The 14,953-nt window shown below is 41.0% G+C and overlaps 1 protein-coding gene across 13 annotated transcripts in view; it reads right to left on the bottom strand.

The window, feature by feature from the left end:
- The window catches only part of LOC5566382 (breast cancer anti-estrogen resistance protein 3), a 142,673-nt gene that overhangs the window by 103,208 nt on the left and 24,512 nt on the right, over positions 1-14,953 (bottom strand). For 9 of the 13 annotated variants that reach the window (XM_021846684.1, XM_021846685.1, XM_021846687.1 and 6 more), the window contains one exon: positions 545-673. In XM_021846684.1, the coding sequence (XP_021702376.1) occupies positions 545-673 (129 nt within the window). The other 4 variants (XM_021846681.1, XM_021846683.1, XM_021846682.1 and 1 more) reach the window with 2 other exon arrangements.

The following is a 14,953-nucleotide window of genomic DNA, read 5'->3' as shown; positions in this document are numbered from 1 at the left end:
ATATATCTTAGTATACACTACATAGGATTTTAAATATTTTTATCTGTGTATGATTTTTTTTATTGTTCAGTATTCTAGGTACTGATCATACTTGAAATCTTATGTAACGTCTGAACAACAAGTTACTTTTGCGCTTTTTCGGTTACACAGCAATATTTTTCCATGTTGCAATTTTTCCTTTATAACTATTCATTATGTTAAGCAGCTGTTGCTATAACTAACTTATAGCAACGTGTGCTGCTTGAGGAATACATTAACATAGGCGAGATGATAAAAAAATCTTTGTACATTTGTATAAATGTAAAATTGTGTAGAATCTAGAAAGTTAAACAAAGTACAATTTTCTCATGTAATGATGCATTTGGCCGAAGTCTATTTATTGCACTCATCATTGTTTTCAATTGGCGAAAAAAATACTATAAAATTTTTGTAAAATACTATGTAAACTCGAACTCGAACTCTCCGTTCATGAGTTTTGTTACACCAAGTGTTTTCAGAAATAGGAACTTTTGTACAAAAAAGCATCGTTCTTCAATCTACTTACCATGATATTCTGTCAGGTCCATCCGGTTCAGCCAATCCAAAACGTCCAGATGGGGACAAGAAGTGATAACCATCGGTCCATGTTTTCTCCTTCGGTTGAGCGATCCGAACTTGTGGCTCCAGGAGATACCTTCGAACGGAGAAAGCATACTCTGAGATCGAAACATCGACGGGCGGGACATGCTGGAGTTCGATATTTTTCGCACACTACTGTTTCCTCAAGTCATCAACAAAGTTTTGTTTAAACGAACACTCTCAGTCAAAAACTTGCACACTTCCACACAGGGGGTTTTAAAATTAACTGTGAGTCATAACCATAATCTGACCGCGGTCAGAATAAAACTGCAACACTTGGCAAATTCTTATTTCTTGAGGGCCAACAAAGCTAACCACTCGTAAAAAACGCAGGTAGGTACGCAAAAACACACCAACTACTCGTGGACTTTGGCGCGCAGCTAATGAAATGGATCAACTAAGTTAACCGGTGCTGTTGAGAGCGGAGAACCGCGACCAGACGTGCAACGGTATAATCGCGAAAAAGAATAAAATGATACGAAAAGCTTGCAGACTAGGGTGTTCCAAAATTCAACTTTGTCGACAGACTAGGGCGCTCTAGCTCCAAATAGTAGCAAAGAAGGTTAAAAATAACTTTTGTAAATAATACGTTAAAAGGTTATTTTGGGAATTTGGAAAAAGTTCCATTTTAGTGAGTAATGTATTAGTGATTTTTTTTTACTTTAATAATTTTTACTTGAATTCACACGCTGTATGTTAAAAGCTTTATAATTATTTCCATAGAGTTCATAACAATGGAAATAAATAGTACTAAGGGAGCCCATTTCGCCTAAATTATTTTACACGAGAACGTTTCACAATAAACTTTTGAAATGATGGACGTTTGATATAAACTTAAATAAAGACCTAATGCACACAATAAGCCGCAAACCAGCATCAAGTATTTATGAAGACACGTCTCCTAACAGCATTTCTCCATTTAGAAAACCCTACTACTGCATAATTGACCATTCCGTTAATACCAACACCCCAGAACGAGAGTTGGATAAAACACTTTTTTGGCTGTAAATTTGACAACCTGGTTCCGTAGTTATTCAGGAATCAGAAGGGGAGTTTCAAAATGACCCATTTGAAAAAAGTGGGTTTGCAATGTGAAATGAGCAATGTGTTCACAATTATTAGCTCTATAACGTTACGGATGGATCTCAAGAAGTCCATCATGGCGTAGATCACAATTTCCGGATGATCCGGGGAACCTAATCCGGGGCCATTTTTTGGAAGTGAGTAAATACTATCTACGTCCCTACTGGAACAAGGCAGTCTCTAGCTTAAAAAAAAACAAATTATCATACTAGATTTTTAACGCTTATTTGCTACTGATTCTTCTGCATATATTCTAGTCGAGGAATAGCATTAATTCTTTCATTTATTTGATCTTAAACTATTCATAGAAATGAACAATCAGTTGAACAGCTGAGGTAAGATAAGAAAGAAAGAATCTGATAGTTTTATTTTTAACGAAGGCCTTATAATTCAACATGATGAGCGCTGAGATGGTGAAAAATCATTCAATTGTTAAAAACCAAGATGGTGTCAAAATCCAAGACGGCCGCCAAATTTTTCAACCTCAAAATGATATACCTGCGTTTCGGCATTACGACGGCAGAACAAAGCCTGCTGCTCATCTTTCGCTATTTTGCATATGCCTGTTGGGCGCTAGTAAAAACAATACTTTAAGGCTCCGAAAACAAGAAATTTTTTTTGCTTAAAAACTTAAGATTTCCATTCTAAGGTTATGTACTTTTGGCAATGCTGTACGTCAAAACTACAGATATTACCACAAGACATACTAATGCCCCAACGCGCAATCTATAAACTCATTCAATGAACAACAACCCACATGGAAAAAATGTTTGTTTATTTCAATCAATATTTTTGGACGGTTTTCAATAATTGAATTAATTTATTCATTATTCCTGAATTCAAAGATATTCTGTTATCAAAAATCGCATTAGAAAGAAAATTCTTATTTAATAACCTGTATCAATAACTAATGAAGCTGAGTAGCAGGCTCGGTTCCGGTAGGGACGTAACGTCAGGAAAATGAAGAATAATAATAATATACGTACCGTAATTTGGGGTGTAGTTGATCAGTGGGAAGAAGTTGATCATTTTCGTACCCACATGTAAAGACTGTCAAGAGAACTATGATGAGATATCAATTACACTGTTCGACAAAAAAAGTCGATCTGAATGCACAGAGACCGGACAACCCGGGCTTGACAGTATAAAAATAAACAAAAATAATGGCGTTTTCAGAATGTTCGTGTCTGCCCCAGGTCATTTTTAAAATATACTTGAATTTTTTGCATTTTTTATTTATTATATTCAGGACAGCGGAATTCATGTACCATATAATGTTTTAAACGTTAAGTCCAATATGAAGAGTTGTAATAAGATTTGCAGGAAGCCCTCCCCCCTTTTTTTTGCACCCTCCCCATTTTTAAAGTATCGCAAATTATGGAATATTTGATATACAGGGGGTTGTCAAAATAACTGGGACAGGCAAAAATTGGGCCAACTTTGGAATGCTGTAACTTTGACAAAAATTGACCGATTTCAATTCTTTAAGAAGTAATGGGCAGGTCAACTAATCTAGTTTTGAGGTGCATCCACAGAGATCAACTATGACCACCGGATACCGGTGATAATCCGGATTTCCGGAAGCATATCTTATGCACTAAAATTATGACATGTTTTTAGCAAAGGTCTCGGATAAAAATTCAAAATTTTACTACACATGAAGATAGAAGATCAAATTCTGAAGCGATTGGTGCGCCAAGTATTAAGATCGATCCAGAAACAACCAAGATATGGCCATTTCCCCGGAATCGGTGCCGGTAGTGGATCCGAATTGGGATCAAACAATTTATTCACTCAAAATATGTCGCGCAATATTGTTTTCTCCCTAGCTTATCATAAAATACCCTATTATAAATTGAGAAAGAGTCTTGTACAGATTTGGCCACTCATCGCGCCGCCAAGTGCCCCGGGGGAACCTTGCATAGGTGACATTTCGATTTCGACACCAAAGCATATCATGCGACGGCTCATTCTTCATGTCTTGTCGTAAATAGGGCAACTGTAGACTCAAAACGGATAGTTGACTACAGTGACTACTTCCGGGACCACCGGATGTCCCAGAGGGAACCTGTAATTAGGGAAATTGAACTCCAATACATATCGTGCGACGGTTCATTTTTCATGTCTCGTGCTAAATAGGGCTAATGTAGACCTAAAATGGATAATTGACTACAGTGGCCACTTTTGGGACCACTACCGGCACCGATTCCGGGGAAATGGCCATATATTGGTTGTTTCTGGATCGATCTTAATACTTGGCGCACCAATCGCTTCAGAATTTGATCTTCTATCTTCATGTGTAGTAAAATTTTGAATTTTTATCCGAGACCTTTGCTAAAAACATGTCATAATTTTACTGCATAAGACATGCTTCCGGAAATCCGGATTATCACCGGTATCCGGTGGTCATAGTTCATCTCCGTAGATTCACCTCAAAACTAGATTAGTTGACCCGCCCATTACTTCTTAAAGAATTGAAATCGGTCAATTTTTGTCAAAGTTACAGCATTCCAAAGTTGGCCCAATTTTTGCCTGTCCCAGTTATTTTGACAATCCCCTGTATATCAAATATTCCATCATTTGCGATACTTTAAAAATGGGGAGGGTGCAAAAAAAGGGGGGAGGGCTTCCTGCAAATCTTATTACAACTCTTCATATTGGACTTAACGTTTAAAACATTATATGGCACATGAATTCCGCTGTCCTGAATATAAAACACTGTGTCGGTTTATTGATTAGATTAGATTTTTAAATAAAAAAATGCAAAAAGTTCAAGTATATTTTAAAAATGACCTGGGGCAGACACGAACATTCTGAAAACGCCATTATTTTTGTTTATTTTTATACTGTCAAGCCCGGGTTGTCCGGTCTCTGTGCATTCAGATCGACTTTTTTTGTCGAACAGTGTTATCACAATTTCGATGAAGTCGACCCATTACCTGATAGCTACTTTAAATGTTCCTAAAATGGGCTTGACATTTTAAATAATTAAACCATGGGAAACAGATTTTTTAGGAAATGTTTGATGAACTGTTAAAGGGTTTTTTCTCTAAACAATCGGATATTGCCAAGGCAATATAAAGACACCATTTGAATGAACTGTTTCATGCATTCTATATATGTTCTGTGTAACCATAGTTGAATTTCCATTGAGTATAAAAAATCATTTTCATAGAAAACAATTATGTTTTTGTGAGTGAGTTGCTGATTTCAAAGGAAATTGCATACTTTTAGGCGTTTTTGCGGTGTATTCTGAAATTCACAACATTCTATTAAAAAATTGATTGATTTATCAAGAAGTTGTAAGATTTTTGAAACTGGATTCAGATTCAGCGACCCTAAATTTAGTGAATAGCATATTTCTTCAATTTTGGAAACTTAGCGGAGTAATTGATCAACTTCATACCGGAATCAAAAACTTAAATTTGGATTTTAAAAAAATGTTTTTTGTTATTATGATAATATTTCGTCCAAATTTTGTTTATATATTTCGATCAAAATTCACCCAGTACAGGTTTTAAAAATATTCTGATGATAATACATGCATCCTACTGGGAATTATAAAACAAAATCAATCAAAAGTGATCAACTTCACCCCATATTACGGTAACCTTGTTTTTCTTGGTAGAATATTCATTCGACATGCTGAGTGCTTTCAAGGTGAAAAATTCATTCTACCACTTAAAATCAAGATGGCGTCAAAATCCAAGATGGCCGCCAGATTTTATCACTCAAAATAATACTCTTATACTTTACTCGACTCGAATAAAACACTAACGATTGAATACTTGTTTCTTTATTGTACAAACAAACAATGCAATTGCACTCGCCATATACGTCAAAATCGTAGAACACGATTTAGAAAATCGTTCATTTCATAGGGTAAATATCATTGCTCACCTAGTTTTTGTAGCCTATTTTACGCAATTTTTCTCAGCTTTCTGGTGGTGATTTCAGAATACAAAACGAGCGGTACGCCAATGGTGAAAAAACGATTTTTCTAACAAAATTCAAGATGGCGTCAAAATTCAAATGGCCGCCGAAATATTTTAACTTCAAATGAAAGCTATATCCTTGCTCTATACGATGCCATTAAGTGTGCTATGTGTTCCAAGGGAAATATGAGACTTATCACGTGAAGAAATACCCAAGATTTATCAAAAAATGGGCTTCTTCACAAACTGTTTAGCCAGCTGGCGTACGAGTCCACCAATTTGTGAAAACCGAAAGGACCACCCTTAATTTTTATCGAAAACTAGCGATCAGTGACATAAAATTGGAATTCTAACGATGGGTGCCGATAGCGGCATGGTTTCAGCGAGAACGTAGTTTGTTTTTGCATGTAATTGTAAGAAGGTGGGGTGAAGACAACTGACGTTTCTCACATTACACAATAAGCTTTTTTTAAATTGATTGATCGGTAGCCACTCATCCTGATGCCGTTTTATTGTCTCAAACTGTGAAATTTAACAGCCAATAGTATTATTCAATAATTTCCCTATTGGAACATAAATTTGTTGTTAATTTGTCTATTTTATTTTTTCTTTGGATTCTTCGTAGAATTCAAACTAATAAATACTGATTATTTCTGAACTGTCGTGAACCGCAAGTCAGTCCCATATATAAAGAGAGGGCATTGATAACATGTAATGAAAGTTTATGTGCGTTTGTGTGAGTAATGTTTGATCCTATTCCTTCGACCTTGTCGGTTACTCCTGCAGAAGGAGGCGATGGAGGCAGGATCTTTCATGTCGCGCGTCGTTCGCGTAGTGAAATGAAAAGGCTTCTCGGATCGTTTGTAGTTTTTGATCTATCGATCGTATCGCTTGCTCATGCAGGGGAGCAATGAACACTTGTTCGACGTGCAATGCGTTTATCGAATATAATATCACAAAACCGGTTAGGCTGGAATATATCATGTATGAACCGCATCACTAACCATAGATAGCTCTCAGATCTAAACATTATCCCACTAATCCAATATCCTTTGTATGACAACTGTAGAGATGCAGAGGTATGTTCGGTTTCCAGTAACAACGGTTGTCTAACTAACATTCCTTCCCTTCCCCCCGATAACCGGAAGGACGTGGCTGACGCCTTTGTTAACTTTGAAATTTTGAGCTCTCGATTTGTGCACATTGGGAATGGTAATCTAATTCCAAGCCCCATTTATTTAATCTCCGTGCAACTTTGATTGTTCTGGTCAATCTCAGAGCAGCTACTGCGAATAGTACGGTCATCAATGCTCATGCCGATGCTTCTTAGATAATGAGGTTGAGTCCCCAAGTTTTCTGACAAAGTGAAATTTTGGGACACCCTGAGGGTCCTCACCACCCCAACTAGTAAGGTTGTATGTGCAGTAAATTTCGCTCAGCTTTTCTCCCACTCGTCTCACTCAGGTGAGCGAAAAGTCTCTTGTTTTATGATAAGTGTAGCTATGGCTAATCAAAACAAAAATAGGTACCTGATAAGGCTGAAGGACAACAGATAGGCAGACACGGATTTCCCAAATAGTTTTGGTGACGACGGCTTAAAATGCATTGTAGATTACTACTAGATGTATGAATCAGTCATCTCACGCATCAGAACCATATCACCTTTCAGTCCTTTCAACCCATGCCATTCACAAGCAAATTATTATCTTGCAATCATTTTGATCGGTACAGAGAGAGAGGACACTTCTGCGACATCAATAACAGCGCCACCACGAATTATAGGACTACCTATCATAAATATCGATAAGTACGGTAGTTTTGCACTCGGTAATGATTATGGCTGCATCGATTAACGCGAGGTGATACTGTTGTAAATAAAACGGGTAGCTAGCAGTTATCTTAGTAGAGCGATGCCGGAGAGGTTCATTTGGGACAGCTTGTCATCGCAATTGGTCATTCAGAAATGGTCAGTTGAGTCATATATTAGTCGTAGGATTGCACGCCGGAATCTTTTGTAGATCAATGTCAGTGAGTGTTAATCAGAGGGATTAACGGAAATAGGCAATGACTGTTGATGGGATAAATAAGAGTGCCAGGAATAAATCTACTTTATAAATAAGCTAGAATATTGAATATGCATTAGACTGGCTCTTAAACAAAAAAAAAAACTTTTTAAACTCAACGGGGCACACTCTAGATACACTACCCGCCATTGGTATGGAATCGCATCACCTAGTATTGCAACACTCCGGTTGAATATTGCAGCACCCCCAACAAATTTTAGCATCACCTAAAAACAGTAATATTTGTGTAATATCTCTGAATCCTTATTATCTACAAAGTTGCGGTATTCGGCAAAGTTGTTTAGCAGCCTTATGTAGTTTATTTGGCGAAATTTTAATGCGTAATTTTGCCGCTACATGGCGCTAATGTGCATTTAATTTGATCATATTGCAGTAGATTCTAGCTCATGATCCTGACTACCTAGAAAGTTCGTGTCTTCGGCAAAGCTTTTAAGAAGCTTGAAAGCAATTTGAGAATGCACTGTTTAGTTATCAACTTTGCCACTACGTGTCGCTAGCGTGCATGTTACTTGGTAATGTTCAAGCAGGCTCTAGCTCATGATTGCGACAACTTAGAAAGTTCGTGTCTTCAGCAAAGTTTTTAAAAACCTTGAAAGTAATTTGAGGCAGTACTGTTTAGTTAATAATGTTGCCGCTACGTAGCGCTAGTGTACATGTAATTTGGTCATATTAATAGCAAGTTCTAGCTCATGATCCAGACCACTTAGAACGTTCGTGTCTTAAGCAAAGTTGTTCAGAAGCTTGAAAGCAATTTGAGGCAGCCCTGTTTAGTTAGCAATTTTGCCGCTACGTGGCGGTAGTGTGGATGTAATTTAGTCATATTATAGCAAGCTTTATCCCATGATCCCGACTATCAAGAATGTACTTGTCTTCGGCAAAGTAGTTTAGAAGCTGGAAAGCAATTAGAGGCAGCCCTGTTAAGTTTGCAGTTTGGTCGCTACGTGGCGCTAGTATGCATGTTATCTGGTCATATTCTAGCAGGATCTAGCAATTTGAGGCAGCACTGTTTTGTTGGAAATTTTGCCGCTAAGCGGCGTTAGAGTGCATGTTATATGGTCATATTCTAGTAGATTCTAGCTCATGATCCCGACCACCCAGAAAGTTTGTGTCTTCGGCAAAGCTGTTCTGGAGCTTGAAAGCAATTTGAGGCAGTTTAGTGTTTAGTTTGCAATTTTGCCGCAACGTGGTGATGGGTCATTTGGCCGAATGGTGTTTGGCCGAAATTGAAAATCAATGGTGAAAAACAGCATTTGTAATGAATTTCTAAGCTGAGCTTCAAAGAATTTATTCAGCTTATTCTGAAAGAAGGATTAATCATCATTGATATACAAACAATTAGCTTCTAAGTGTTAGTTCAAGAAACGACCAGTGCTGTAAAAAGAAAATCATAATTGTAAGCAATTATTTATTTCTTTGCTAGTCAGCAAAGGTTTTCGCATTGCGTATGATGTCAGCTTTTGAAGGAACAAAAACGGTTTACGGCTTCTCTTGCAAAGGTTTTTCAGAAGCCATTTGCAATTTGACTAAACATTATAAACTGTCTCGTTTATAATGTTATCTACAATCTGGCCTGAACATACAACAAGGTCCAGAATGTTGCCGCTTGCCTTTCTGGTAACCATGGTGTGCATCAAAAATGCATGGTAGGGCTCCAAAAGCCGAATGTAATCTAATGCAATGTTATTTATGACAATGTTCACTTGAACGTTCATTTCTCCAAGTATCAAACGATCATGATTACTACTAGCTGACGATAACATAGTTTCTATTTCCGAAAAGAAGCGCCTTGCACCAAAGCTTGGTGGTATGTTTACGGCGTGTATTTGAAGATGTCTTTCCTTGGTTTGAAGTGGCAGATGGATGTGATGACAGCCATCCACATTTCTGTGCGTAAAAATTATAGTGCATATCTTGTCGAACAAATAACGCCAATCCCCCATGCGAACTATCTCTGCATGAAAAATAGCCTTCATAACCCTTTATAGAGTATAATCCAGCCTTGTCATCTCTCAACCATGTTTCGCCAAGAATCCACTCGTTCCCCATAACGATCTAACAATTCTCTTACACTATCAAACTTGGACAATTCATTCATCCCTCTGATGTTTAACTGAATGATTTCCAAAAAAGTATTCGATACTGTACAGTATTTATTTTTCAACCACGATTAAGTACAATCATAAAAATCGTTTGAATACCTACATTGATATAAATCTTCATAGTGCGTCCGCAGTGGGCTCGCTTAAGGTTATTATAAAATGAAGCCAAACTTTGAATTTTCAAGTGCACAAGACTGGAATATCTGACAACACTTTGCGTTGAAAATCAATCAAATTATTTGCCTGCGGGTGGTGACCAATGGGATAAATTTTCAATGCGGAGTGCTGTTTGGTTCTCAAGTCTTGAGCTTTTGAAAATTTGAGGTGTGGCCACGTTCTATAATCACCTTAACGTCGTTTCGCCGCCAGCTCCGACACAGGCAATGACTGCGTTGATGAGTTGGCCGTGGATGTATCCAAATTTCATTTCGCATAAGTCCGTTGTAATCCCGCAATGTCTGAGCGAGAGCGAATGCACTCGGTTTTCGAATTTTCGGATTTTTTTTGTCAATATCACACCGTTCCTGCCGGGCCACATAAACTTGTAGTTTAAACAGTCTTGTATCTCACGTACTTGTTTGTAGAATTCCATTCCACGTGGTGTGAGCAGAGTGTCGTATTCCTCATTCCTAAATGAGCTAGTGTGCCATGTGATATTTCACATCGCAGCTCACAGATTATGTGAGACACGAGATGCAGATACGTACAAAAGTCTCAAGTACAAAATATATCTTAGTGAGCTCGTCTCATGAGACATCTCGTGAGACTCGTCTCATGCACTTACTAGAAGTTCGTTCATGATGTTATGTTTGTCTAGTACAATAACCCCATGGAAGCATACGGCTTCGGTCTATGCCTATGCTCCTTCGGTGGCCAGCACAAGTTTTTCAATTCAAATGCTTGAATCTCAACCGCGTTGATCCACGTCAGTGCTTTCAAACTGCCTACGGGCAGTTTAATCAATAATACATTCCTTGCTTCTGAATCCTTCGCCTGCGCGTCTCAAATGCACTGTCACAATGAAATTTTCTCATGAGACGACGCATGAGCCAGTGTAGATGTGATCGTTTGTTCTAGTACATTGCTACACGAAATCCAAAAAATATGTATCTCACCATAGCACGTTCTCAAGCGCGCGATTATTTTTGTGCGCTCATGGCAAACTGATCCCAAGCTCTTGATATGAAGCGCGATTACATGATGTCTGGATGTGAGTTCGTTGCGTAAAATGATTTTTTGCCATTTCTCATCGTAGTACGCTGTTTTTCATCACGCCAATCTGTCATGAAACGGCCTACTTTCCTGCACTGAAGTATGCAGTGCGGGAATAGTCATTACGCAACTGAAACCAGTGTTGTAATGATTCATTTCGCAACTTGTTCTGTAAACTACTATTACGTGAACTATCGGACAATGGTAGATCAACAGCAGGCAAATAACTCCTCTTTGTATTTCTCACTCACTAATACTACTTTTATCGGTACGGATTCGGTGTTACGTAGTCTTTCTCCATTCGATACCAGGCGTTTGACCTCCAGTATTGCTCCATCCGGGATTTCTTAGCCGATCGCGTACGACACATTTCCGAAGATTTCCTTGACGTTTTCATCCTTTCTTGGGGGTATGCCAAGGACAAGGTCATCCTGCTCAATCGTTCCACATACATCTCCAGTTCATCCACCGTGTAGCTTAATTGATTATGTTTTTTTTATGTATTTGATCAGCTTTCGGTTAATAAATGGCTGGGCATGGCGTACCATTGGTACCTCGCGTACCTGAAGGAATAAAATAGACCCCTCTGTGCGGTCCTTTGCCTCTTGCCCAGCAACTTCTATCCCTACCTCCTCGCGTACTGGCCGGGGTACGAGTAACCTTAGGGAAGATCGGGTACCCAACCCCCGGTGGGAACTTTGGTCGTATGCTGACAGGGAAGGGGGGGTTTGCTTTTGCTTTTGCTTCTGCAAACCTTGAGCGTCTGTACTCCATGTTAGGAGCGGCTCACAACAGCGTCTGTTCCCCACGTCAAGGGCGGCTGATCATCGTCCGAGTGCCAGAGAAGGACTCTAAGCTAAACTGTGCACTATGGTCCTCCGAACATTTAGGGGGAATGGTCCTCCGGAAATCTAGGGGGTTGATGTCAGGCCCTGCAAGCCAGCCGTAAAAAAATCAAGCAACGAATAATCAACGAGGGAATATGAACCGGGACAATCGGCGAAGACCACAGCGACGTAAAGGGACTAGCGATTGGAAGCTCTGTACGTGGAACTGTAAATCTCTCAACTTCATCGGAAGCACACGCATACTCGCCGACGTGCTGAAGGACCGTGAATTCGGCATCGTAGCGTTGCAGGAAGTGTGTTGGAAGGGATCAATGGTGCGAACGTTTAGAGGTAACCATACCATCTACCAGAACTGCGGCAATACACATGAGCTGGGAACAGCTTTTGTAGTGATGGGTGATATGCTGAGGCCGGTGGCCGATTAATGAGAGAATGTGAAAGTTGAGAATCAAAGGCCGGTTCTTCAACTTCAGCATAATAAACGTGCACAGCCCTCACTCCGGAAGCACTGATGATGATAAAGACGCTTTTTACGCGCAGCTAGAACGCGAGTACAACAGCTGCCCAAGCCACGACGTTAAAATCATCATAGGAGACCTTCCATAGCGATACACCTGGAGATCATCACAGCAGACAGAATCGCAAATCGACCACGTTCTGATTGATGGTCGGCACTTCTCCGACATTATCGACGTCAGGACCTATCGTGGCGCTAACATCGACTCTGACCACTATCTGGTGATGGTCAAACTGCGCCCAAAACTCTCCGTCGTTAACAACGTACGGTACCGACGGCCGCCCCGGTATGACCTAGAGCGGCTCAAGCAACCGGATGTCGCAGTGGCATACGTGCAGCACCTCGAGGCTGCATTACCGGAAGAGAGTGAGCTGGACGAAGCCCCTCTTGAGGACTGCTGGAGAACAGTAAAAGCAGCCATCAACGATGCAGCTGAGAGCAACGTCGGGTACATGGGACGGAGTCGACGGAACGATTGGTTCGACGAGGAGTGTCAGGAGGTTTTGGAGGAGAAGAATGCAGCGCATGCGGTCATACTGCAGCAAGGGACCCGGCAGAACGTGGAACGCTATAAACGGAAACGGCAACAGCAGACCCGCTTCTTTCGGGAGAAAAAACTCCGCCTGGAGGAGACGGAGTGCGAGGAGATGGAACAGCTGTGCCGGTCTCAAGAAACGCGTAAGTTCTATCAGAAGCTCAACGCATCCCGCAACGGCTTCGTGCCGCGAGTCGAGATGTGCAGGGATAAGGATGGGAGCATTCTGACGGACGAGCGTGAGGTGATCGAAAGGTGGAAGCAGCACTTCGATGAGCACCTGAATGGCGCTGAGAGCACAGGCAATGAAGGACGGGACAACGGAGGAAATGCCTTCGTCAGTACTGCGGAAGATGGAAACCAACCAGCCCCCACTTTGAGGGAGGTTAAGGATGCCATTCACCAGCTCAAGAACAATAAAGCTGCTAGTAAGGATGGTATCGGAGCTGAACTCATAAAGATGGGTTCATACGGCGGCATATGACAGTATCGACCGCGTAGAGCTATGGAAAATCATGGACGAGAACAGCTTTCCCGGGAAGCTCACGAGACTGATAAGAGCGACGATGGAAGGTGTGCAAAATTGTATGAAGGTTTCAGGCGAACACTCCAGTTCGGTTGGATCCCACCGGGGACTAGGACAAGGTGATGGACTTTCGTGCCTGTTGTTCAATATTGCGCTAGAAGGTGTTATGCGGAGAGCCGTCCTTAACAGCCGGGGTACGATTTTTACGAAATCCAGTCAATTTGTTTGCTTCGCGGATGATATGGACATCGTCGGCCGAACATTTGAAAATGTGGCAGACCTGTACACCCGCCTGAAACGCAAGGCAGAAAAAGTTGGACTGGTGGTGAATGCGGCCAAGACAAAGTACATGCTAGCTGGTGGGGCCGAGCGCGACAGGGCTCGCCTAGGTAGCAGTGTTACGATAGACGGGGATACTTTCAAGGTGGTCGACGAGTTCGTCTACTTTGGATCCTTGCTGACGGCTGACAATAACGTTAGCCGTGAAATACGGAGGCGCATCATCAGTGAAAGTCGGGCCTACTATGGCCTCCACAAGAAGCTGCGATCAAAAAAAATTCACACCCGCACCAAATGTACCATGTACAAAACGCTCATAAGCCGGTAGTCCTCTACGGGCATGAAACGTGTACGATGCTCGAGGAGGACCTGCAAGCACTTGGAGTCTTCGAACGTCGGGTGCTTAGGACGATCTTCGGCGGTGTGCAGGAGAACGTTGTGTGGCGGCGAAGGATGAACCACGAGCTCGCCCAACTCTACGGCGAACCCAGTATCCAGAAGGTGGCCAAAGCTGGAAGGATACGATGGGCAGGGCATGTTGCAAAAATGCCGGACAGCAACCCTGCTAAAATGATGTTCGCTTCGGATCCGGTTGGGACAAGAAGGCGTGGAGCGCAGCGAGCTAGGTGGGCGGATCAAGTGCGTATCGATTTGGCGAGCGTGGGGCAGAACCGAGGGTAGAGAGATGCGGCCACGAACCGAGCATTGTGGCGTGATATTGTTGATTCAGTGTTATCTGTGTAGATGTTAACTAAATAAATGAAATGAATTGATCAGCTTCTGCCTTCATTGCTGCCTGTTCCACTTTAAGCGCCTAGACCTCGTTGAGAAGAGTGTCGAGCTTACTGGAGAGGAAATTCTGGAAATTCTCCATTTTGCTAATCGTGCTCTTCATGTCCTGTACCTCCGAGCGTGTTGCTCTGACCTCCATAAGAACAGTATGCAACTCCTTGAGTATTTCCGGATCAGTCGAAGAATTCCCTGCAGCCCTTTTGAAGAACTCCTGGCATTGTAGGGTACAAAAGTAGTCCCTTCCTTTGAGCTTTCTTATTGCATTTCCAATTGTGTTTCGGCATTTGAAGTGCTCGCATTTGTGGCACTGTGCACACTCGATGACCTTTTAAGGGTCTTTTTCTTCCTTTTTACACGTAACACAGACGATGGTATAGTCAGACATTATTTATATTTTACGATGATGACAACAGACTGACTGGTTT

Source organism: Aedes aegypti, chromosome 2 (genome assembly GCF_002204515.2).
Source record: "Aedes aegypti strain LVP_AGWG chromosome 2, AaegL5.0 Primary Assembly, whole genome shotgun sequence".
NCBI classification, from domain to species: domain Eukaryota; kingdom Metazoa; phylum Arthropoda; class Insecta; order Diptera; family Culicidae; genus Aedes; species Aedes aegypti.
The sequence above is the reverse complement of the archived record's forward strand: the minus strand, read 5'-3'. Positions and strand labels throughout refer to the sequence as shown.